General features: G+C 37.6%; 1 protein-coding gene across 1 annotated transcript in view; it reads left to right on the forward strand.

Annotated features, from left to right (window-relative positions):
- The first annotated feature begins 533 nt into the window (after nt 1-533).
- The window catches only part of DppIII (dipeptidyl peptidase 3), a 69,931-nt gene continuing 45,816 nt past the window's right edge, over nt 534-24,648 (forward strand). The window contains exons 1-3 of the mRNA XM_089091476.1: nt 534-726; nt 20,110-20,302; nt 22,590-22,709. Of these exons, the coding sequence (XP_088947602.1) occupies nt 560-726; nt 20,110-20,302; nt 22,590-22,709 (480 nt within the window). The 5' untranslated portion in view covers nt 534-559. The remainder of the gene's footprint in view (nt 727-20,109; nt 20,303-22,589; nt 22,710-24,648) is intronic.

Genomic DNA, 24,648 nt, shown 5'->3' on the forward strand with positions numbered 1-24,648 from the left:
AACAGGCAGGGAGTCAGTATTGCATAAAAGAGCAATGCCACATCCAAAAATATTTTTTGCTTCCCCGCTTGAGACTGCTTAAAATCTGGCGGAGCTGCAAAAGGAAACAAAATGATCTAATTTACTTTTGTTTGTATTAGTATTCTCGCACTTAGATTTCACATTTGTATTTGATTTATAGACAGTCCTCAGTTGGATGGCAAATTCCCAGTGCGGCCTCGTTTCTTGTACATTGTCAATCCTTTAAGATTTGCTTTTTATACCACAACGTTGTAATTACTGGCCATTTTAGCCAAAATATGGCGCTGTGCAGATCAACTCTTGCATTTTTAGAAAGTGTATTTCTTGGCTTCCATATTAAAATTTCCATATCCTAAAAGGCCACAAACTGAATATTTTTCCGTAACTTTGGCCTATGGCGCGATTCATATTTTCTTCATCTTCGTTTCTTCTTTTTTGGATTATTTCTTTGAAATAAATTATAGAGGAAATACTTTTAAAAATTGTGAGTCATCCTCTAATTCTAATTTTCCGGCAATTCATTTGTAGACTGTTTTCTATGTCAAAACCATTTTATACGAAAGTAAAAAGGGTGGAAAATTTAATTAGAAAGTATTTACGGTATTCAGGTTTGAAAACTCAGTCTCACCCAGCTTTATACAATCCTCTACTTTCTCCTGTCTTTGGTTCAGGTTTTCTATCAAAAGAAGAGGACCAAGTCAAGAGGTTTGAATAGCCTATGTGCTTTGTAATGGCTTATATAAACAGGGAATGGCAGTAGTTACTGTTTTATTTTTTTTTTGTCCTTTGCATTAGCTTCAAACTAGAGTAATAGCATAGGCTAGGTTAGCCTAGCCTAATGGGTAAATTTTTACCAAATCATATTATTGAGTTTCAAATAAAGTGAATATACCATTCAATGCCTTTTTTATGCTGATTACAAATATAACAATCATTTCTATTGGAAATGAATTTTAGCCCCCCACCCCATATAGCCTATGTCAATTCAGGATATATATTTGCACATATGGGGGGGGGGGTTAGGTTCGGGGGGTATGAAATTCATTTCCGATAGAAATGATTATTATAATCATAATCAGCATAAAAAAAGGCATCAAATGGTGTATTCACTTTATTCCTAGCCTAACTCAATAGGCTAATAGGCTATGATTTGGTAAAAATTTACTGTCTAATGGATATGCTAGGCTAAATTTTATGGTGTAGGGCTGAGGCAGAAATCAGATAGATAAAAACAGTAAAATTCTAGACAAGCTACTTTTGCTATCTTGTAAAGGGGTTATTTTAGGAAAACAAAACTTTCAGTAATGAATCCAGAGCCAAAAATATAGCCTACTTTGAGAAGCTAGGCTATTGCAAAGCAACTATGTTGCCTTAAATTAAAGTACAGCTAGGAACAATCTAATGGTTTCTCCTTGTAGAACTCTGGAATGATGACTAGTTGTATGCAAGTTCACTGGTAACCAGGTGCTGTCACATCTTTGGTAGCAACCCAATTGAGTTTACACTCTCTGTTTAAAAACATCAATAGATTCAGCAGTACCTGTTTCATTAGATAATTTGTTCCAATTATTGACAATAACCTATGTGTTGAGAAGAATTGAGTAAAAACTCTAGAAATTGTAGACTGCTTGACAAGTTTCAGGTGATATCAGCTAGTTCTTGAATTGGTGCCAACAGTAGAGAACAATGCTGGGAGAATATTAGCCCTCAATAACTTAAAGGTTAAAATGGTGTCCCCTCTATTCCTCCTGTAAACATGTGTAGATTCAGCTTTGATTTTCTTACAGGGCAGGAAAGCTCTTGCATACCAGATATCACTTTAGTAGCATCTCTCTCCACTTCTTCAAGAACTTATATATCATTTTTAAAATATGAAGAGGCAAGACACCTCAACTTCAGGCTTAGGACGCACAAACCCCTTATAAAGAAGAATTATGATTTTAAGGGAACAAGAGGAAATAGTACACCTAATCAGTCCCAAGGACAAACTAGCCCCAGCAGCAGACCTGTTAGCAGGAGTGCTGAATTTTAATGGCAGCAGTCAATGCAGTCATAGCTATTTGAAAAGAAATGTTGAATGGGGAATTAATGGTATTAATCTTTTGCTATTATACAGAAGTTTTCAGGTGGGATTTTTTCTGCTAGTTTGGGGGGGGGGGGTGTTGGGGGTTATTTGGGTTGATTTTTTTCATGGGGGAAGGGACATTGCTATGAAAAGGGTGTTTGATTTCCCAGCATTATTTAAAAAAAAGATAAGACATTAAATTTAAAAAAGAATTTCAACTGAAAGTAAGGAGCAACATTAAAACTTAAAACCAACAGAAATTATTATGTATATGACTTGGTTTGCCTCCTAGTCATTACGTTGCTCTTTATGCTAAAGTTTTTTTGTACTTTCATCAGAGCTATTTATTCTAACTAATGGCCTTTGTGATTAAGGGGCCGTTCTTAAAGAATTAGAACAAAATTACAACTTTAGCATAAAGAGTGAGGTATGCCCTAATATACATAACAAAAATTTATGAAAATAGAAGTTTGTTATGTAAGTTATGTCAGATCAAAATTTTGAGAAATCCATTTAGCCAAAAAAAGCAGAATTAATATGCAAGCTTCATTTTAATTATTCATGTATTGTGAGTGAAAATCAAAGCTGCACTAATTCAAAAAATAAAATAAATCAATGGGTCACAATGCTAAAGTTTGACTTTGTGTCACAACTTTATTTTTTAAAACAATAAAACACTCTAGCATAAAGAGTGAGGCATTGAAGAGGGGACAGCCCCCTTCATATACAGAATAATTTCTGTTTGTTTTAAGTTTTAATGTTCCTCCTTACTATCAGTTAAAAAAGCTTGTTTTTTTTAATTTAATTATTCACTAAAGACCTGTGCCCTCCAAAGGAAGAGGGACTGGAGGTAGGTAGCCTACTTGAGAATACCTTCCTGGGACATACTTTAGTCTGTAGATCCACCCTTGAAAGTTTCATTTTTTAACCTAACCACTCCAAGGTAGCAAGTAGCTTGTCTAGAATTTTACCCAATAGAATGTGTGAATCCTAGGCAATAAGTTTTGGTAGGCTTACTATTTTAGTGGTTGACCCCTCAGAAGGAAACACTAAAATTAAAGATTCTAAAATACTTACTTATGCTATATCATTCTGAAAAGCACATTACTTTACACCTCCCCATCCTAATAGCCAAATATGTGGCCAAAATTATGTCTTTTTCATAAATTTTCCTGTTGCTTGATACAGCTGATGTTGTTTGTTTGCCATTAAATTAATTTAAAGAAAGGAGTCATGTATGAAAAATTCTTTGTGTAGGCCTATAGACAATTCTTGGTATATTTGACAATTAGGGGGGGGGAGGAGAATAAAGTAAAGTAATATACTTTCAATAATAGGGCTATTTTTTAGCACTAAGATCTTACATCTTTCTGCAAAGATTATTGTTTTTTAACTCATCTTTGTTCTAAGATCTTACAGCTCACTGATGTTAGCAAAAAATCTGAAGAACACCACTGTTAGCAAAAAGTGTGAAAGATGCCATCTTTCTGCCATCAGAGGCAATGCTATAGTGTTGCTTATAGTAAAGGCCATACGGCTTCAATGTTTTATTATTATTATTTTTTTTCCCCAGAGGCACTTCATATGGAAGGGGTTGTCATAGAAACTTCAAAGGGGGCTCATTCGATTGGAAATCGAGAGCTCTAGTGCCCTTTTTAATAGTCGAAAGTGATTAGAGGGCAACTAGCCCCTGCCCCATGCCCATCATTCCCCTAAACACATCCAATCAAAATTTTGAGATAGCCATTTTGTTCAGCATAGTTGATTTCCAGATAGAAAATATATTTTTGGGGAGGACACTCCCCCACAACCCTCAGGGCAAGGGTTTTAAGTTATGCCCTGGGGGCATATAAGGTTTTTATAGAAGGCGTTGTTGTAGAAACTTCAAAACAGGCTCATTTAATTGGATTTGACATCTTTCTATTCTACTTTTGACATTTTCACTGCTCCCACCGTCTTTGCTAATAATACTACCTAGATAAGTGAAACTGTCCACTTGATCGATCTTTTCATTACCCAACTTCACCTCTTCACCTTCACTTACTCTTAGTCTGAGTGACTTAGTCTTCTTAATATTCATTTTCAATTCTATTCTAGCACCCTGAACTTGCAAAACCTCTAAAACTTCATTCATTTTGCTCACACTTTCATCTAGGATACTTAAATCATCAACATAATCTAAGTCCAGGAGACTTTTCCCTCCCCATTGGATTCCGTTGTCTCCTATTGCCTTTCCTATGCTCCTTAAGACAAAGTCCATCAAAATAATCCATATAAAGGGGGATAGAACACAACCCTGCTTAACTCCTGATTTAATACAAAACCAGCTGCTAACCTCATTTCCTACCTTAACTGCAGCAGTGTTATTCTTGTACATTGCACTAATCACTAATGTATTTGTCTGGTATCAGAGGCAATGCTATAGCGTTGCTTATAGTAAAGGCCATACGGCTCCAATGTTTTATTATTATTTTTTTCGCAGAGGCACTTCATATGGAAGGGGTTGTTGTAGAAACTTCAAAGGGGGCTCATTCGATTGGAAATCGAGAGTTCTAGTCCCCTTTTTAATAGTTGAAAATGATTGAAGGGCAACTAGCCCCCCCCACGCCCATCATTCATATGGAAGGGGTTGTCATAGAAACTTCAAAGAGGACTCATTTGATTGGAAATTGAGAGTTCTAGTGCCCTTTTTAATAGTTGAAAGTGATTTCGACTTTAAAACAGGCTCATTTGATTGGAAATTCAAAGGGCTAGTGCCCTTTTTAATAGTCAAAAGTGATTGGAGGGCAACTAGCCCCCCTCCCCACGCCCATTGTTTCCGTCAACACATCCAATCAAATTTTGAAATAACCATTTTGTTCAGCATAATTGATTTCCAGAGAGAACATATGTTTTTGAGGAGGACACTCCCCTGCAACCCTCAGGGCAAGAGTTTTAAGTTATGCCCTGGGGGCATATAAGGTTTTTATAGAAGGTGTTGTCATAGAAACTTCAAAAGGCTCATTCGATTGGAAATTCAAAAGGCTAGTGCCCTTTTTAATAGTCAAAAGTGATTTGAGGGCAACTATCCCCCTCCCACGCCCATCATTCCCCAAACACATCACATCAAAATTTTGCGATAGCCATTTTGTTCAGCGTAGTTGATTTTCAGATAGAAAATATGTTTTTGAGGAGGACACTCTCCTACAGCCCTCAGGGCAAGGGTTTTAAGTTATACCCTGGGGGGCATATAAGATTTTTATAGAAAGTGTTGTCGTAGAAACTTCAGAAAGGGCTCAATCGATTGGAAATTCAAATGGCAACTGCCCATTTTAATGTTCGAAAGTGATTTGAGGGCAACTAACCCCCCTCTCACGCCCACCATTTCCCAAAACACATCCAATCAAAGTTTTGAGACAGCCATTTCATTGAACGTAGTTTTAAGTTCTGTAAATTAGGTTTTTGAGGATGACAACTCCCTCACAGCCCTCAGGACAAGGGTTTTAAGTTATGCCCTGGGGGCATATAAGGTTTTGTATAGACAAGGTTGTTGTGGAAACTTCAGAAAGGGCTCGTTCGATTGGAAATTTAAATGGCTAGTTCCCTTTTTAATAGTTGAAAGTGATTCTAAGGCCACTGACACCCCTTCCAGGCCCACTATTTCCCCAAACACATCCAATCAAAATTTTGATATAGGCATTTTGTTCAACGTAGTTGAAATTTCTTGAAATTATATGTTTGAGCAGGACATTCCCCCCGCAGTCTTCAGGGGCAAGGGTTATAAGGTATGCCTAGGGGGCATATATGGTTCTTATGGAAGGTATGCTTGTATAAACTTCTGAGAGGGGTCATTTGATTGGAATTGAAAGTTCTGGTTCACCTTTTAGGCATCAAAAGATATAGGAGGGTAACCAGCTAAAAAAAATAATCGTTAAAAATAGTTCAAAGATTATTTAACAAAAATTCCAGTGTTGACACAACCCACCAGGGCCCGAGGGCGGGCGTTATAAATTTTGCCCTGGGGGCATATATGGGTCTTATGGAAGGGATGCTTGTATTAACTTCAAAGTGGGATCATTTGATTGGAAGTTGAAAGTTCTAGTTCACTTTTAAGAGTCAAAATAGATTGGAGGGCACCTAGCCCCCCCCTCCATGCCTGGTTTTCCTCAAACCCATCCGATAAGAATTTTAAGATAGCTTTTTTTAAAAATAGTTCAAAGTCCATATAACAAAAACTCAGGGATCAACACAGCCCCCCAGGGCCTGGGGGCAGGTGTTTTAAGTTATGCCCTGGGGGAATATATGGTTCTTATTGAAGGGATGCTCGTAAAAAATTCAGAGATGACTCATTTGATTGGAAATTAAAAGTTCTAGTTAAGTTTTTTAGAGTCAAAAGAAATTGGAAGGGAACTAGCCCCCCCACGCCACTTTTTCTCCAAATGCATCCAATAAATATTTTGAGATAGCTATTAAGTTAAAAATTTCTGGAAAGTCAGATAACAAAAACTCAGGTGTCATCACAACCCCCCAGGGCCTGGGGGCAGGCGTTGTAAGTTATGCCCTGGGGCACATATTGTTTGTATGAAACGGATTCTCGTATAAACTTCAGAGAGGGCTCATTAGATTGAATATTGAAAGTTCGAACTCACTTTTTAATATTTATAAGAGATCCGAGGGAACCCCTACCCCCCCACGCCTTCTTTTCAAAACCCATCTGATGAAAATGTATAGATAAACATCTTGTTAAAAAAATAGTTCAAAGGTCAGACAAGAAAAACTCCGTTGTCAATACAATCCCCCAGGGCACAGGGGAAGGTGTTCTAAGTTATGCCCTAAGGGCATGTATGGTTCTTACGAAACGGATTCTTGTATAAACTTCATAGAGGGCTCATTTGATTGGAAATTCAAAGTTCTAGTTCACTTTTTAAGAGTCAAGAGGGTTAAACTATTCCCCCCCCACTCGCTTGTTTCCCCAAACCCGTCCACTACAAATTTTAAGATAGCCAGTGTTTTGGAAACTTTTCGAAAATTAGATAACAAAAAGCCCCCCAGAGCATGGGGGATAGGCGTTGTAAGTGTTGTCCTGGGGGCATATATGGTTCTTATGAAAGGGATGTTCGTATAAACTTCGGAGGGGGTTCATTTGATTGGAAATTGAAAGTTTTAGTTCAATTTTTAAGAGTCAAAAGATATCTGAGGGCAACTGCCCCCCCCCACCCCACCCCCTTTTGTCCCCATGCCCATCCAATAAAATTTTTATAATAGCCATTTCATTAAAAATAGTTCAAAAGTCAGAAAAGAAAAATTCCTGTTTCGACGGAACCCGCCAGGGCCCGGAGGCAGGCGTTATGAGTAATGATCTAGGGGAATATATAGTTCTTATGGAAGGGATGCTCGTATAAACTTTGGAGAGGGTTCATTTGATTGGAAATTGAAAGTTCTTGTTCACTTTTTAAGAGTCAAAAGAGATGGGAGGGCAACTCCTCCACGCACTAATTGCATTAGATAAACATTTTGTTAAAAGTAGTTCAAAGTTCTGATAACAAAAAACTCCGGTGTTGACACAGCCCCCCAGGGATCAGGGGTAGGCATTGTAAGTTGTGCCCTGGGGGCATATATGGTTGTTATGGAAGGGGTGCTCGTATAAAATTCCTAGAGGGCTCATTTGATTGGATATTGATAATTGTAATTCACTTTTGAAGAGTCAAAAGTGATTGGAGGGCAGCTAGCCTCCCCCCACACTCCATTTATTTTTTCTCCAGAGGTACTTCATATAGAAGGGGTCGTCGTATAAACTTCAAATGGGGCTCATTCGATTGTAAATTGAGAGTTATAGTGCCATATTTAAGAGTCAAAAATTATCGGAGGGCTATTGCCCCCCCCAAGCCCTTTTTCCTCAGATAGTCCTGATAAAAAAATTGAGGAGGCAATTTTGCTAAAAATATTTCGAATACAATACAAAAAAACCTCCTTTTCGTATGATCATTTCGTTAAAAATAGTTCAAAGTTCAGATAAGACAAACTTCTGTGTCGTCATCCCCCCCCAGGGCCGGGGCAGGTGTTGTAAGCATTGCTCTGGGGGCATATATGGTTCTTATGGAAGGTATGCTTGTATATACTTCAGAGAGGGTTCATTTGAATGGGAATTAAAAGTTGTAGTTCATTTTCTCAAGAGTGAAAAAGTTCAGAGGGCAACTAGCCCCTCCCGCCCTCCACGCTTTTGGGTGTATCAGATGGATAAACCCAACCGATAAAAATTTCAGGTGACGATTTTGTTAAAAATAGTTCAACCATCAGATATTAAAACTTCAGGGTCGACACAACCCCCCCCCCCGGCCCAGGGATAGGCATTGTAAGTTATACTCTGTGGATATATATGGTTCTTATAGAAGTGATACTCTTATAAACTTCAGAGAGGGCTCATTTGATTGAAAATAGAAAGTTCTAGTTCGCTTTTAAAGAGTCAAAAGAGACTGAAGCTTAATCTAGTCCCCCCACGCCCTTTCGCTAAACCCATCCGATAAAAATTTTGATATAGCAATTTTGTTAAAAATAGTTCAAACATCAGATAATAAAAACTCTTGAGGTTGACACAAACCCATTTTTTCACTTTGATATTGTTATCTCACTGTAAAAGTCTAAAACCTACTGAGTCATTGGCGCTTTACTGAAAACTATATGCATCTCGAAAAGTCTTGGAAAGTATAAACAACATCAAATTGAATATTTGATGTATAATGATATTAATTGTTGAAAGATCCATCAGTTCAAGAATTTATGTCAATGCAATTTTATTTTTATTTTCAATACTGTAAGAACTGGAAAAGAAAATATTTGTAATATAATCCGTTTTCAGTTGAGCGCCAATGATGCAGTAGGCTTTTGGTTTTATTTACAGTTAGGAAAGGAGGCAGTATCCAAACACTCGTTTGCAGGGAAACTATATTCGTCTTAAACAACTTTAGAAAGAGCTAATAAATTAAACTGAATATTTGATGTATAATGATATTAATTGCTGAAAGCTCATCAGTTCAAAATTTTAATGTTTATTTTCAATATTAAGTACAAAAGAAAATATTTTTCATAAAATTGGTTTTCAGTTATCGGATGAGATAAACCCATCCGATAAAACTTTCAGGTGACCATTTGGTTATAAATAGTACAACCATCAGATTTTGAAACTCTAGGGTTGACACAACCCCCCAGGACCCGGGGACAGGCGTGGTAAGTTATAATTTGGAGATATATATGGTTTTTATAGAAGGGATGCTTACGTAAACTTTAGAGAGGGGTCATTTGATTAAAAAAAAGTTTTAGTTCACTTTTAAAGAGTCAAAACAGACCGAAGTTTAATCTAGTCCCCCCACGCCCTTTTTCCCCAAACCCATCCGATAAAAATTTTGAGATAGTAACTTTTTTTAAAATAGCTCAAACATAAGATAATAAAAACTGAGGTTTACACAAACCAATTTTTTCACTTTGATATTGATATTAGTTTTAATATTTTGATGAACATTTGATTTTTTTAAGTTTGATTTTGAAATAATGAATTTTTTAAAACTTGATATCTTTTGTAACAAAAAACGAAAAAATATTAATTAATTAAAAAAAAACTTTTGGAGAAGGAGCCTTTTCAAAGAAGAACTTTGTAAAGGCTATTTTAAGCTTGATCGTAGCAGATTCAAATACCTGTTAAAATTCATACTCAAAACGACCAGTATTACTGTTGAAGAATAAATGAAACCCAAAACGAACAGAAATTAAATAAACAATCATTGCAAAAACATACAACAAGTAATAATACAAATGAATAAATAGATCTTAAAGCGAGTAATGCTTAGATTGAATATGAATATCAAGCTTAAAACAAAAAAAAATATTTTCCTGTTGAAGTATAAATGAAATTTAAAACAAACAGAAATTAAATAAACAATCAATGCAAACAAACATACAATAGATATTAATGTAAATTAATAAATAAATCTTAAAACGAGTGAAACTTATATTGAATATGCAAATGAAGCTTGAAACGAACAAAAATCATCACAAACAAGAGTTTGGGTGTGACCTCCTTCTCTCACTGTAAAAGTCTAAAACCTAGGGGAGAATGGGGCGAACTTGGACACTTTTTAGTTTTCCAAGCATAACTAGGTACTGGATTGACATAAAACAATTTAGTGTGGGTCGTTAGAAAGGTAAAAGTCTGGCAAATAACGGTGAATTTTTTCAGATTTTTTAAAGATCACCCTGAAGCGTGAGTACCATGAGAGTAGGACCTTGTCAAGTGTCCAGTTTCGCCCCGTACACGGGGTGAAATTGGACAGGCATGGGGCGACTTTGGACAAGACAGTTTTAAGCAATTAAACTTTATCCAAATACAGAATTTTCGTGTAAAATGATACATAATCACTCAAAATCATATGAAAACTCAAAATCGCATAAAAAAATCAGCCAGGAACATTGCACGGGCATCCGGGTTTCAACTAGAATTGCCATTTTAAAGCGTACATTGAAAGATCAAAACCAAAGACAAGCCCCTGAACTGCACGACCGGTTCCACCAGCTGAAGAGGGGACATGAAGCTTCAGTTCTATGTCGGTAATGTCTATCTCAGCAATATTAGGAAGCTGAGGAAACATGAATTTGTCCCTTTGTTTCCGAAGAAAGTTAACCCTTGCAAACTGGTTTTCTACAACATCAAGAACTTCGCCAACATAATACACAAGGGCTTTCTTCTTTCCATACTCGAACTTGACAAGAACAAAGTCTCCGGCTTGAATGTCCTTGTGTACGTCATCCTTATCAGCCTCATGGAGGTGCAGAGAATCGTCAGATGAATTGTCGTCAAGTTGAATGTCATCACCACTACTTTCCACTGGAGATTCAATTTGCTTTATTTTCTTGGCAGTTGGCTGCTTGGCCTGCATGGGCATAGGCTTTTTACTCTGCTTTTCCTTTCTCGATCGTGCTTCAGCTTCTAAAGCATCTTTTTCGGGTGTATCGGTAAGAATACGAGTTCGACCTTGCTTTCTCGCATTCCTTCTGGACTTTGTCATATCTGCTCTTGGATAGGGTCTTACTGCTTCAGGAGTCTGTTTTCCTAGCTCGTTTTGGGGATGAGAAGGTGAAGGAGGAGAGGGAGAGGGTATTGGCTCCATATCGAGTAACGAATCGTCTAGGGGTGAACTATTTGTCACCTCAGCAGGTAGAAAGTCTACCTCAGAAAATACACTTCTGTTGAAGGGCCAAATTCCAGCTTTCGTGAAACCAACTGTTATATTTTCCGGGTTGAACTTAAGAAGGAATGGTTCTTTGCAGAGCTGGGCAGTCTCGTGAATTGTAATTCGTTGACCTGGATGGATCTGCAACCAAGTGTTCAGTGATTCTCTCATCGCAAACTTGATTGGTCCGTAGACAGAGACGTCCAATGGCTGTAAGCGGTGGGTACAATGGAGAGGAAAGGTCAGGAGGTGGACCCAATTATCTTTGCACAGCCGCCCTAATTCCACCGAAACATGGTTATCGTGGTTGTCAAGTAGCAGTAGTACAGGGTCTTCTTTCGATGGCTTCACCAGCTTGATGAAGTGCTCAATAGCAGCTACAAAGTTGATGGAAGTCATCCAACCACTAGGGTGAGAAAGCCCGAGACATCCTGGGGGGCCTTTTCGAAAAAGCCGGTCGTTCACCTTCACCCGTGGGAATATAAAAACGGGGGGAAGAGCTTGACCAGTGGCTGAAATAAACCCGAGCATTGTAACATTTTCCCCTCTCTCTGCTGACACTGTCTGGGAAACTTGCTTCGATCCTTTCCTTGCGATTGCTTTTGGAGCTGGCAATACAGTAGGAACCCCAGTTTCATCACAGTTCCAGATACGGTTTGGTGGGAACTTGAATTTTTCGTAGAGTTTCTGCAGGTTGTCGAAGAACAGATTCACAACCACTGGATTGAAGCCAGCAGCCCTTGCCTGGCTGGTATTTTCAGGCTTACGAATAGATAGCTCTGGGTTTCGTTTCATAAAGCCTGAGAACCAGTCAACCCCAGCTATGTCGTCTCGCACCCAGCTCTCCGGCGTTTCGACGCCAATCAATTTGCCCCATTCAAAGGCAAGTTTCCTTGCTTCTTTCGGAGTGAGGCCTTGATTCATCAGCTGACATTTTAGGAGATACTCTACAAACTCTTTTTCTTGTTTGTTAGAGAAAACAGTTTTTCTCTTCAGGTTGGGCGATGGCTTTGGGCAACCTGGGGGTGTAACTGGATTTGCTCAAGGTTCTTCAGTAACTCCTTGTCGATTTTTCAGAGCATAGGCGACGGTTGATTTCTTCAGTCCATAGGTTTTTTCGGCATTTCTAATAGATAGTCTACACTCTAAGACTGCATTCACTGCCTGTTCCATGGATTCGCCATCTGGTAGATCGTGTTTCCTGATGTAGTTGCGAACCATTGTCCAACTAGAAAGAACAAACAGTAAATGCACGGGAAATAACCTGGAAATAGCTTTAAGAAGCAATGATATGAACCGGGTCCCTCCTTACTTACAGTTCGTTACCATGAATTGTTTGATCTTGTAATTAAAAAAAAATTATATTAAAAATTAAAATTTTTTTTTTTTTTAATTAACGGCTTTTGTGATTAAGGGGTCATTCTTAAAGCATTGGAACAAAATTTGAACTTTAGCGTAGAGTGAGGTATTGACTAGGGGTGAACCCCCTAAAATACGTAATAAAAATATACGAATATAGTTTGTTACGTGAGTGAATTCATAAGTTACGTCAGAACAAAATTTCGAGAAAGCCATTTAGCCAAAAAATAAATAAAATTGATATATAAATTTTGTTTGAATTATTCATGTACGATGAGCCAAAATTGAAGCTGCATTAATTAAAAAACGTCCTGAAATTATATTACAAAAGACTAGTTTTTTTAACTGAAAGTAAGGAGCGTAATTAAAACTTAAAACGAACAGAAATTATTCCGTATATGAAAGGGGTGTCCCCTCCTCAACGCCTCGCTCTTTACGCTAAAATTTTTTATTGTTTAAGAAAATAGAGTTGTGAGAACGAGTCAAACTTTAGAGTAGTAACGAGTGCGGCGGTGCGGAGGGGATATACGGAATAATTTCTGTTCGTTTTAAGTTTTAATGTTGCTCCTTTCATTAAGCTAATGAAACAGCCAACTTAACCTCGTTGTGTTGTGCGAAAAAAAAACACATCTACACACAAGCAACGCCATCTAGCATCATCGAAAAACTCCAAATATTAGTTAAGAAATTCTCTAAAAATTGCCTCCAAAGAGGCAAAGACATTCTCTAAAATGATAAACAAAAATAGCACGGGGTGAAGTTGGACACACGGGGCGACCTTGGACAGTGTCCAAAGTCGCCCCCGAATTTCTGTCCAATCTCGCCCCTATCGAACCAATTTTAGAAAATGGCGTCCTGAAAAAGAAGTACTCGGAATAGACAAATCAAACTCAGGGCATAGATAGAGGATGTATCTAGCAACTGTACAACATCAACAACAAAGAAAAACTACCACCTTTTGTTACCGCAAATCGAACTGATGTTGCGACTCCCAGATTTTTTTAAGCATCTTAAAACTTTCTTACCTCTTATCCTGGTGCTAACAGTTCCGTTAGATTTCAAACTTCCCGCCAATGTAGACACACATAAGCCCCATCTACCCTATTTTTTGTGGATCGATAGAAGCAATAGGCTAGTTGTCAGGTTCAACATCCAAGTTTGCCCCTGTCCAATTTCGCCCCATTCTCCCCTACTGTGTTATTGGCGCTTTACTGAAAACTATATGCGTCTCGAAAAGTCTTGGAAAGTATAAACAACATCAAACTGAATATTTGATGTATAATGATATTAATTGTTGAAAGATCCATCAGTTCAAGAATTTATTTCACTGTAATTGTATTTTTGTTTTCAATACTGTAAGAACTGGGGAAAAAATATTTTTAATATTATCAGTTTTCAGTTGAGCGCCAATGACGCAGTAGGCTTTTGGTTTTATTTACAGTTAGGAAAGGAGGCAGTATCCAAACACTCGTTTGCAGGGAAACTATATTCGTCTTGAAAAATTTTAGAAAGAACTAATAAATTAAACCGAATATTTGACGTACAATGATAATTATTGCTGAAAGCTCATCAGTTCAAAATTTTAATGTTTATTTTCAATATTAAGTACAAAAGAAAATATTTTTCATAAAATTGGTTTTCAGTTATCGGATGAGATAAACCCATCGGATAAAAATTTCGGGTGACTATTTTGTTAAAAATAGTTCAACCATCAGATATTAAAACTCTAGGGTTGACACAACCCCTCAGGGCCCAGGGATAGGCGTTGTAAGTTATACTCTCGGGATATATATGGTTCTTATAGAAGTGATACTCGTATAAACTTCAGAGAGTGCTCATTTGACTGAAAGTGATTTGAGAAAGTTCTAGTTCACTTTTAAAGAGTCAAAAGAGACCGAAGCTTAATCTAGTCCCCCCACGCCCTTTTTTCCCCAAACCCATCCGATAAAAATTTTGAGATAGCAATTTTGTTAAAAATAATTCAAACATCAGATAATAAAAACTCTGAGGTTGACACAAACCCATTTTTTTACTTTGATATTGTTACTGTGATATCAGTTTTGTTACTTTGATGAATATTTGATTTGTTTTTTAAGTTTGATTTTGAAATAAGGAATTTTTAAAAACTTGAAATTTTTTGCAATCAAAGACAAACAAAAATTATTAAAAAAAAACTTTATGAAAAATAATTTTTTGAAAAAAAAGTAAAGGCCATTTTAAACTTAAGCTCAGCAGATACAAATTTTTTTTGGCATTAAAGCTCTTGCTCGGCAGCGTCGCCAGCGTAGAGGGAACCAATCGTCAGCGCCGTCAGTCTTCTCCAGAGTGGTCGGTTCAGGGCGAGGGTTGTCACTTCAGCCGGGTTGATGTTTCTGGAGGCGAGCCGATCACGGATGACGTCCGCCCATCTGGTGCGTGGTCTTCCCCTAGGACGCCTCCAGCCGTTTGCAGCTGGGTCGAAATCGAAGATGAGTCGCGCGCGTGTTTTGGCAGGCAGACGGAGCAGATGACCATACCAAAGCAGCGAGCGAGACTCAAGCTGCTCGGACAGGGTTGGGAGTTTGAAGGACCTGAGGATTTCCGAATTTCGTACCCTGTCGGGCCATCGGGAGCCTTTGATTTTTCGAAGTTGTTTCGTCTGGATGGCATCTACCTTCAGCGTCTGTGTCTGAGTCAGTGACCAAGTCTCAGCAGAATAGAGCATAACGCTGGCAACCAAAGCAGAATATATTCGTGCTTTGGTGAGACGGCTGATCTGGGGTTTATGGAAGACTGTTTTTAGAAGGCGACCGAAGACAGAGTTTGCTTTTGCCGCTCTTGCTGATATTTCGGCATCTAGGCTTCCGTTTGAGCAGACAATTGAACCAAGGTAGGTAAACTGCTTGACTACCTCTACAGTCTGGCCACAAATTTCCACAGATGACAGGGGGTTGGACGGCTTTTTCTCAACGGGCATTATCTTGGTCTTCGACCAATTTATTTTCAGACCGAATTTCTCAGCGGCAGAGGCCAGTGTTTCCAGTGTAGTTTTGAGGTCACTAATGTTTTCGCATATTAGCGCCACGTCGTCGGCAAAGTCGACGTCTGAAAGAACACTTCCAGCAAAGTCTATGCCAAAAGGCTGCACCTGCTGTGTTTTATTCAGGATGTGGTCTATTACACAGTTAAAGAGCTCAGGTACAGCGGCACATCCTTGCCAGACACCGTTTTTTATTTTGAAATATCTGGCAGGCCATCCATTTACAATCACCACACTTTCAGTGTTATTATACATCTCTTTGAGGAGACGGACGATTTTCGTGGATACGCCAGCAGACTGGAGGATTAGCCATAGTGACTGCCTATCGACAGTGTCAAAGGCAGATCGAAAATCTACAAAGGCAATGTACGCCTTCCTCTTATATTCAAGAGTTTTCTCTACTAGCTGTCTAATCGTATGGATTTGCTCGGTGGTGGACCTGCCTGGCATGAAGCCAGCTTGCTGGGGGCGACGCAGGGCATGGAGGTATCTTGTTGCCCGTTTGAGAAGCAGCATAGCGAAGAGCTTTCCAGGAACTGAGAGTAAAGTTATGCCACGATAATTGATGCATTCTGCTTTGCTCCCCTTCCTCTTGTAGATTGGTACAAGTAGGCCCTTCTTCCAGTCTGAGGGGATTTTTTCAGAGTGCCACACAAGGTTAAACAGCATTTGAAGCCAGAGGATCATGGCTGGACCCCCATTTTTAAGGAATTCCGATGTTAGGCCACATATTCCTGGCGCTTTGTTATTCTTTAGCTTGTGGGTGGCAGCTTTTATCTCCTCCGCTGTAAATTCAGGACCAACAGGAGCAGGTATGGTAGTAGCCGCAGCAGCCGCTAGCTCATGGTCCGTCTGGTCAGGTGGATCTGAGTTGAACAGTTTCTCAAAGTGGTCCTCCCACTGGCGGAGGCATTGTTATTGGTCGTAGATATTCTCACCGCTAGCGCTTCGAAGGTATGGCGTAGTTTGAGTGTGCTGACCTGACAGCTCACGAAGAGTCTTGTAGGTGGCTCCACTGTCCTTTTTTTTGGCAGCCTTTTGCAGTTCGGATGCCTTGCTGTCAATAAAAGCCTTGCGGTCTTTATGTAACATGGAATTGCGCTCTTTGTTTAGCAGTCTGTATGTACCCATGTCCCCGCCAAGACGTGCTTCTCGCCTGAGCTCTATGATGGCAAGGGAGTGATTACTGATCCAGTCCTTTTTCTTCCGTTGCCTCATTCCAACAACGTCAGTTGCTGCCGCAAGAGTGTTCTCTTTGAAGGACTTCCATGCAACTTCACTATCATTGCATTGGCCAAGGACCTCAAATCTGTTTGATATCTCCACAAGGTACCGCTCAGCCAGAGCGGGGTCCTGTTGGATGCGACCGGCATCAATTTTCCGAGAAGACTGGTTGTTCTTCATAGCTTTGAGGCGGATCTTAATTTTGGCTGCTACCAGCCGGTGGTCGGTGTTCCCGAGCTCGGCGCCACGGTAGGTGCGGCAATTCTGGACAGACGAAAGCCATCGTCGACGTAAGATGATGTAGTCGAGCATCTTCTTTGTTGATCCATCATTGCTATACCAGGTGTACTTGGCTATATTTGGTCTCTGAAACCATGTGTTCGCAATCGTTAGATTGTGGGCCAGACAACAATTCAGCAGCCTCTCTCCATTATCGTTTAGGTTATCCACTGTAACAGGTCCAACAGCGATATCCCACAGGCCTGATTCGTTTGAAACACTTGCATTCATGTCTCCTAGGAGGAGGAGGTAGTCATGGGGAGGTACAGAAGATAGTTCAGAACCAAGCAGGTTATTGAAATCGTCTTTGTCTTCTTCATCAGTGTCGTTTTTGGGGGCATAGTACGTAATGACAGTTATTTTGCCGTGCTTCCCATCCAGTCTTGCGGTCAGGAGTCTAGGCGATACTGGTTTGAATGACAGGAGGGTCCTACGTGCAGTACTGTTCAGTACTAGGCCAACGCCTCCTCTTCTTTGGCTACCGCCAGACCACAGCAATGTGCGTCCTTCACCTATGTCCTCTTCACCATGTCCAGGGAGGTGTGTGTCGGTGACTCCAGCTATTGTGACTTTATATTTTTTTTAGTTTTTTTGCTAAAAGAAGCTTCGAACCGGGTTGGTTCAGCGTCAGGACGTTCCAGGTGGCCACATTGGTGCCACCTTGGTCAACGATGTTCAGACGGAATTTTCCTTGGGCGGTCCGAGGTCGAGACGGGGTTTGAGATGGTATATCTGAGGCCGAATTTCTGGTTCCATTCGTAGCAATAGAAGTTTCAGGAGTAGGGCTGCCAACCCAACCGTCCCTTGATGCATTTGGTTCTCTGGTGGCTAGCCAGGTATCCAGAGGCACGTGGAGGTCGTTCTTCATGCGCCAATTTCTGGTCAAAACGACCAGAAATTACTATTGAAGAATAAATGAAACCCAAAACGAACAGAAATTAAATAAACAATCATAGCAAAAACATACAAGTAATAATATAAATGAATAAATAGATCTTAAAGCAAGTAATGCTTAGATTGAATCTGAAAATCAAGCTTAAAACGAAAAAAAAGATCTTGATATAGAAGTATAATTGAAACTTAAAACGAACAGAAATTAAATAAACTATCAATGCAAACAAACATACAATATATATTAATGTAAATTAATCAATAAATCCTAAAATGAGTGAAACTTAAATTGAATATGCATATCAAGCTTGAAACGAACAAAAATCTCTACAAACAAGAGTTTGGGTATGACTTCCTTCTCTCACTGTAAAAGTCTAAAACCTACTGCTTCATTGGCGCTTACTGAAAACTATATGTGTCTTGAACAGTCTTGGAAAGTATAAACAACATCAAATTGAATATTTGATGTATAATGATATTAATTGCTGAGAACTATCAATTCAATAATTTATTTCACCGTAATTGTATTTTTATTTTCAGTACTGTAAGATATGGAAAAGAAAATATTTGTAATATAATCCGTTTTCAGTTAAGCACCAATGACGCAGTAGGCTTTTGGTTTTATTTATAGTTAGAAAAGGAGGCAGTATCCAAACACTTGTTTATAGGGAAACTTTCTGTATTTTTGGTATTTTAATCTTGGGAGGAGGGGGTTGGTAATTATCTAGTCTGAACCTGTAAGTGCGCCATTCATTCCTTTTTATTTGCTTTTTTGAATAGATTTGCCTATTAGTTTCGTGAAGAAGAACTTCATTTCACAATCATTGTAGAAACCTAAATTGCATAAAACAAAAGAAAACCCAAAATAAAACAGATCAGTTAACAGGAAGCTTGGTGCTTTCTGAAACTGCCAACAGTTTCTTTAGGAATTGGTCAGCGTTTTATTTAGGGTATTGTGGCAGCATTTATAATTGTAAGAACCTGCCCACATATATATGTAATGATAGCTTTATGCAACCAAAATAACAACTATGAGGATCTGTGAATGACTTGAGGGGAAAAACATTTGGTATTGTTTTTCCAGAAAACTATTGAAAAGTTTACAAACTTCACTGGAACCTTTTCTGTCCCGTTTTGCGATTCCCAAAACTAGGAAAAACTCCAAATTTGCATCTCTTTCCACTTTGCTGCAGACTACTGGTCACAGAAAAAAAACCCAGCTGGGACATGCAACACAACTGGCATTGTTGTTTGTTCCCTTAATAAGTTAAAATAATTTAAGACTAAAATTGAAGATGCGGGATGGTTAGGGCATAGAAATCTGTTTTTGAATATTTATCAATATTAAAAATCACCATGCTTTCAACTTTTTTGGGTAGCAGTATTTTGGCTTTTATAGATTTAAAGAAAGGTGCTTAAACTGTTTTTAAAGTATTTAGAAAAAGCTTTTCAAAAATAAATATTTTTAAAATTTTTGACCCCAAATTAAGGTTTTCCTGGTCATGAACTGCATTTGCATAAATGTTTGCCCTTTTATTCTAGACTTTCTGGAAAAAACTTATATTTTTGCAAATTAGATATTCAACTTCCCATTGAAACTAAATATTTTGCCCAATGTATATAGACTACTTTTTTTCTCTTTCTCTGCATTAATAATTTTTTATTCGAAATATTCACATGTTTGGAAACCATTGCCCCATGGTTGAACAATGCTGCATTGTTAGGGAGGTTATGATCTACCTAAAATTGTATTTTTTGTGCAAAAATTTGGTAATTTTTTCTATACGGTATGCTCGAATTTTGGAGAAAAATTCCGAATTTTCAAAAATTCGTCATTTTCGAGAGGTCTACCGAATATTTCAATTTTCAAAATATTCGCTTCAACTCTTCAATTGAAATATTCGTTTTTTACATCACTAGCTTACTTACAACAAGAAAAAATAGCACACTCTTTGATTATTTTTTTTTTTAGTGTTAGCGCTTTTATCCTATTATTTGTCTGTGTTTTTACATTGAGAGAACATATTTCAACATACTTTTGTTTTTTTTAGGTTTGAGAGAAAATTTTCCACAATTAAAACAATGGCCAACATCGACAAAGGACTCTTCACCTACCCAAACGACACACCTGTTGTCTATCTTGAATGCGAGAAAGCCTTTTTAGCGTTAGAGTCCAGCGAAAAGCGTTATGCTCATCACTTATCAAAGGCGTCTTATTATGGTGGTCTTATAGTTCTTGCTCAGGTACTTACTGCAAAGTTATACAATGTTATCAAAATTTTCAGTGTGAAAATATTAAAAATCATATCCTCTTAAAAAGGGACTCTGTGAACCCTGTAAAGGATCCAGAAGAGACTAGTCTTGTATTCTTTTTGAGAAATACCATTATTTTGACCTTTTTTTTTTTCGTAATTTTGATGCAATTCGCCCTTTTCTGTTAATTTAGTTTCTTCGTAAATATGTATCACTGACTTAAATTCTTAGGTATGCCTGGTCTACACGAATAATGTAATAACTACACATCTGCTGTACCTACTGTCTTATGGGCTAACACCGTGGAAAAGTCTTTATCGTATGCTTTAGAGTAAATAATGCATATGTAGGCACATATGCCAAGCTACATTTGCATTTGGCGGGTTTTCCTTAAGAAAAAATAGTTTTCTAGTATTCAGCCTTTGTGTCCATATATAAACCGTGTTACTGAAATAATCTTTAATGAATGTTTGACTATCAGTAGTAGAAGAACTAAAAATATAGCTTGTGGCAGTGAAAAATAGGGCTGCTGGTTTTTTTTTTTTTTTTCTTTTTTTTTTTTCTTTTTTTTTTTTAACGAAATCCAATTATGGATTGCTATTACTTGAAATTTTTTTTTTAAATTGTAAATGTAAAAATGAAGGGAACAAACAGTAAATAAAGGACATGTAAATACTTGATTTTCCACTATTTCTAAGTCCAAATCTCAGTAACGAATTTTTTATTTAGAATTATTAAATAGAAATGTTAGTTATCAACCAAAAAGGGCTTTCCAGTCCTCTGACACAGAGCTGGCACTTTGCCAGCTCTGTATCTAGCAAAAAGCTGCTTCATGGGCTCTTTGTCACTGCCCTCGGTTTGATTTGCTTGTTATTGTTGACCACTTGTGCTGCCGCTTGAATAGTTTAGCTGTGTAATACAGGATAGACGTTTAGGAGTAAGAAAAACAGTGGGTTTTTTCTTCTTTTTATTTTATGAATAAACATAGATTTTGTAGGTATTTGTACGATTAAGTATTAAAGAAGAGTAGCTTTACAGATATAGTTTTCCGAGATTAAGTGACTACTATTGTATCTCTTGGTTTCTTTCTAGAACAGTCAATAATTGTTAGACCAATCTATAATTCTTAAGTCGTATAACATGCCTCTATAAGGTTGCTCAGTTGTCTTTATGGGGCGATGGGTCCCTAATCAAGGTGGTGCACCGGGCCTATATATGGTCGCTAAGTTGCTAAAATATGCAGTCGTATGGGCTGCTATATCAGGGGAGGGCTGAGCTTATCGATTTATGGCAAAATGGTCAATTACATGGATTAGTATTACCAAGTAGTTGCTGTGACAGAAGATCAGAAATTTAAAAAATCTGCAATAATTCTTTCAATGTCTTCACTAATGCGTGAATAAAGCTTAAAGTGCCAAGGACAATAAAGCCAAAATATTTTTTGCCTCCTAGACTTACCTTAAGTCTATTCGTACCTGAAAGCAATGGTTTTCAAAGATTTCTATATTGGGTGTTTCAGAATAATAAGATTCTTGGGGCAGTACTACACTTTTGTCAGTGTTCCAAGTTGAACGGTTAAAATCAATTAGTGGAAACTAATTAGTTAATTTCGACACGGCTTCTCGTCAGTGAAATTTCGAAACTTGTTAGTTTGTTGATTCCCAAAGAAAACTACACCTTCAAAGATAAGCTACACAGTTTTAAATGTTTTGTGCCAAGTGTTTTTAGCTTATTTTCTGCTGATTTTCACCTTCGTTTCTTTTTTATGTGGCCTTCGCTATTACCAAAAACTGCATATAAAGCTCTTTTATTATTATTATTATTTATAAATATTTATTATCAATAAAAAATATTTTTTTACATTTTTTATTGTTTTTTTATTATTATATTTTTTTATTAAAAATTCTATTTCCAATTTTTTCTGATTTTGAAGACACAAATGGTTGTGTAGGTTTCCAGTTGGCCAATTCAAACAGTCAGATTTCATTGTCACTGTCCCCTTGGTACTTTGATTTTATTGATGCCGTAAAGGTGATGTTTGGCTTCAACTATCATGTGCAACATTTTTAAGAAAGGTAAAAATACACTGAGCCCCCCCCCCCCATATACATGCCAGATTATAGGTGAGAGCAACATTATTGATGAACTGAGAGTTGGTAGGCATGATTTGTGTTTCTTTTCAGAAGGGTTAACTTGAGCATCTAGTCTTGTAAGTTTCGTTTAATTTTTCATTTTAATATTCTTGATTTCTTTGTTGAATATATACAATCTCTTTTAGACTTCGCCTGAGTCGCCCCTAATATTTAACTTGATTCACCAAATATTTAGTAAGAAAACAGTGGAGGAGGTTCGAGATATCGCCTTGAATAAAGCAGGATTTATTGAAGAAGAATTTCAAGTAAGTACTTCGTTTTTACTCTATTGCATCATCCTCACAGCCCAAAGGTGTATCTGATGTGTTTTTGTTAATTTACAGGAGAGTTAAAGAGGAGTTTGGAGCATTTTTTGGGGAGCAATCTTTTAAGACTTCAAATTAGGATATATTTTTTAATTACAGCCATGGGCATGTAGTTTTCGTTTTTGGATGGAGTTTAGGCTCGCACTATCCAGCTTCACCCCATTTTAGTGTACTAAAATTGAAAATATGGAAATTCTGTAGATGTTGGAAAAGAAACTTGGAATCTTTTAAATTATTTTAAGCTGCGACAATTTGAGAAACCTATTCAACCTATTAGCCTGAAGATTCGTGAAATAAAACATCATTTTTTTAATTTTTATTTTCTTACTGACAAGAAGCATATTTGCTGATAATTTCTTGCGCTTCCACAAGTTTGCAATGACTGAGCTGTTATCTAAATTGAGCTTCCTAGGATATTTAGAGAGAAGAAAAACACATATTTTTTGCTTGGAATTGATCTGTACTGCAATTCTTCCATTGCTCTACTATTTGGAGATCTCCTTATCTGCCTTTTCTAAACTTCGAGATATAGCACCTCCTTTAATCTTATTTTATCCTTGTTAAAGAGAGAAGGCTTTCACAGATATTGGTGATGTAAGTGACTAAAATTTATGTCTACAATTTTAGGTGATCTCTAAAAAGAATTAGGTTACCTCTAATCCAAATTTTTAAGAAATTTGGTGAGATTTTTGAGATCTTTATAATGTGGTCTGAAAAGCTGCGCTAGACTCGGATAACAATTGACACCAGAGAAGTTTCCGATATAACCTTTTTCCTTACTTTTGTGGTGTCTTTTTTGAAGAAAATTTAAAACGACGATGGGGGTGCAAAAATAATTATAAATCGAATGTATACAATTTTTACTCTGAATTTATTTTTGCACAATTTTTATGTACGAGGCCTGACCATACTCGTATTTACCATACCATACCCTGACCATACCATACGTGACTTCGGAAAAAGAATTAGACTCTTTTCTTCAAATATAAAGCTTTCTATTGTGTTTTCTCTTTCTAAAATTCGGTCATTGTTAAAATGAGTTAAACTATGGAGACTTTTAGTTAACACATAGTTAACATCCTATTTCTAGGTCATGTTAATAACGCCTAACTGAATCATCCGCCATTTTGGCTCTAGTATTTTTAGAAAGGAACCAGGACCTAATATGAGTACTAAATGGACATTACTCCGCATAATGAAGAGTAGTTAACATTATAGAAGAGCTCAGGAAGCCAGAAGTATGGGCGCCTGTGTGTTTTTTTTTCTGAAGTTGACTATTTATTCACTGACAGTAGATGGGATATTATTCCATTGTGATCAGGGCACCTACACCCATTGATGAGGTCATAACCATATTCTTTTCCAAGAACTATTCTTTCATCTTAAAGTTTTCTCGTAATTCTACGATTTTCAAATGCTATCTAGTTCACTAACGGTAAGATGAAGAACCGAATGTTTCTGACGCTGTCCCAAAAGCCGTGTCGGTGAAAATGTACTCTTGGCTTATTAACCTTAGTCAGGCCATACCCTCATCCTGTTAATAAAAGCTGTCGTCATATGTGCTTCTAGAGAGTGCGTAGACCTCGTAAAAATCTCCTCATAGTTTTAAGGTTATTTAATCTTGGTACAAGGCGAATCTGCAACAATACATGCAAAGTCCGTCATAGTCCCTGGACGATGTCCATAGAGGGCTCAACACAGTTTGCGGGACTCGTATGATAGAATGCTTATTCTCAGAGCAAAGGAGTAAGTAATGTATTTGGTATCCGCATTCCAGATTATATAAAACTAGATTGGACTGAATACTACAATTTACCTGGAGCTAAACAGCTTTTGAGGGAACTCCAGCTACACAGAAATTCACGGTACCTACACGATG

This window comes from Artemia sp. Qi Xiang Cuo, chromosome 7 (assembly GCF_049724085.1).
Source record: "Artemia sp. Qi Xiang Cuo chromosome 7, ASM4972408v1, whole genome shotgun sequence".
NCBI lineage: Eukaryota > Metazoa > Arthropoda > Branchiopoda > Anostraca > Artemiidae > Artemia > Artemia sp. Qi Xiang Cuo.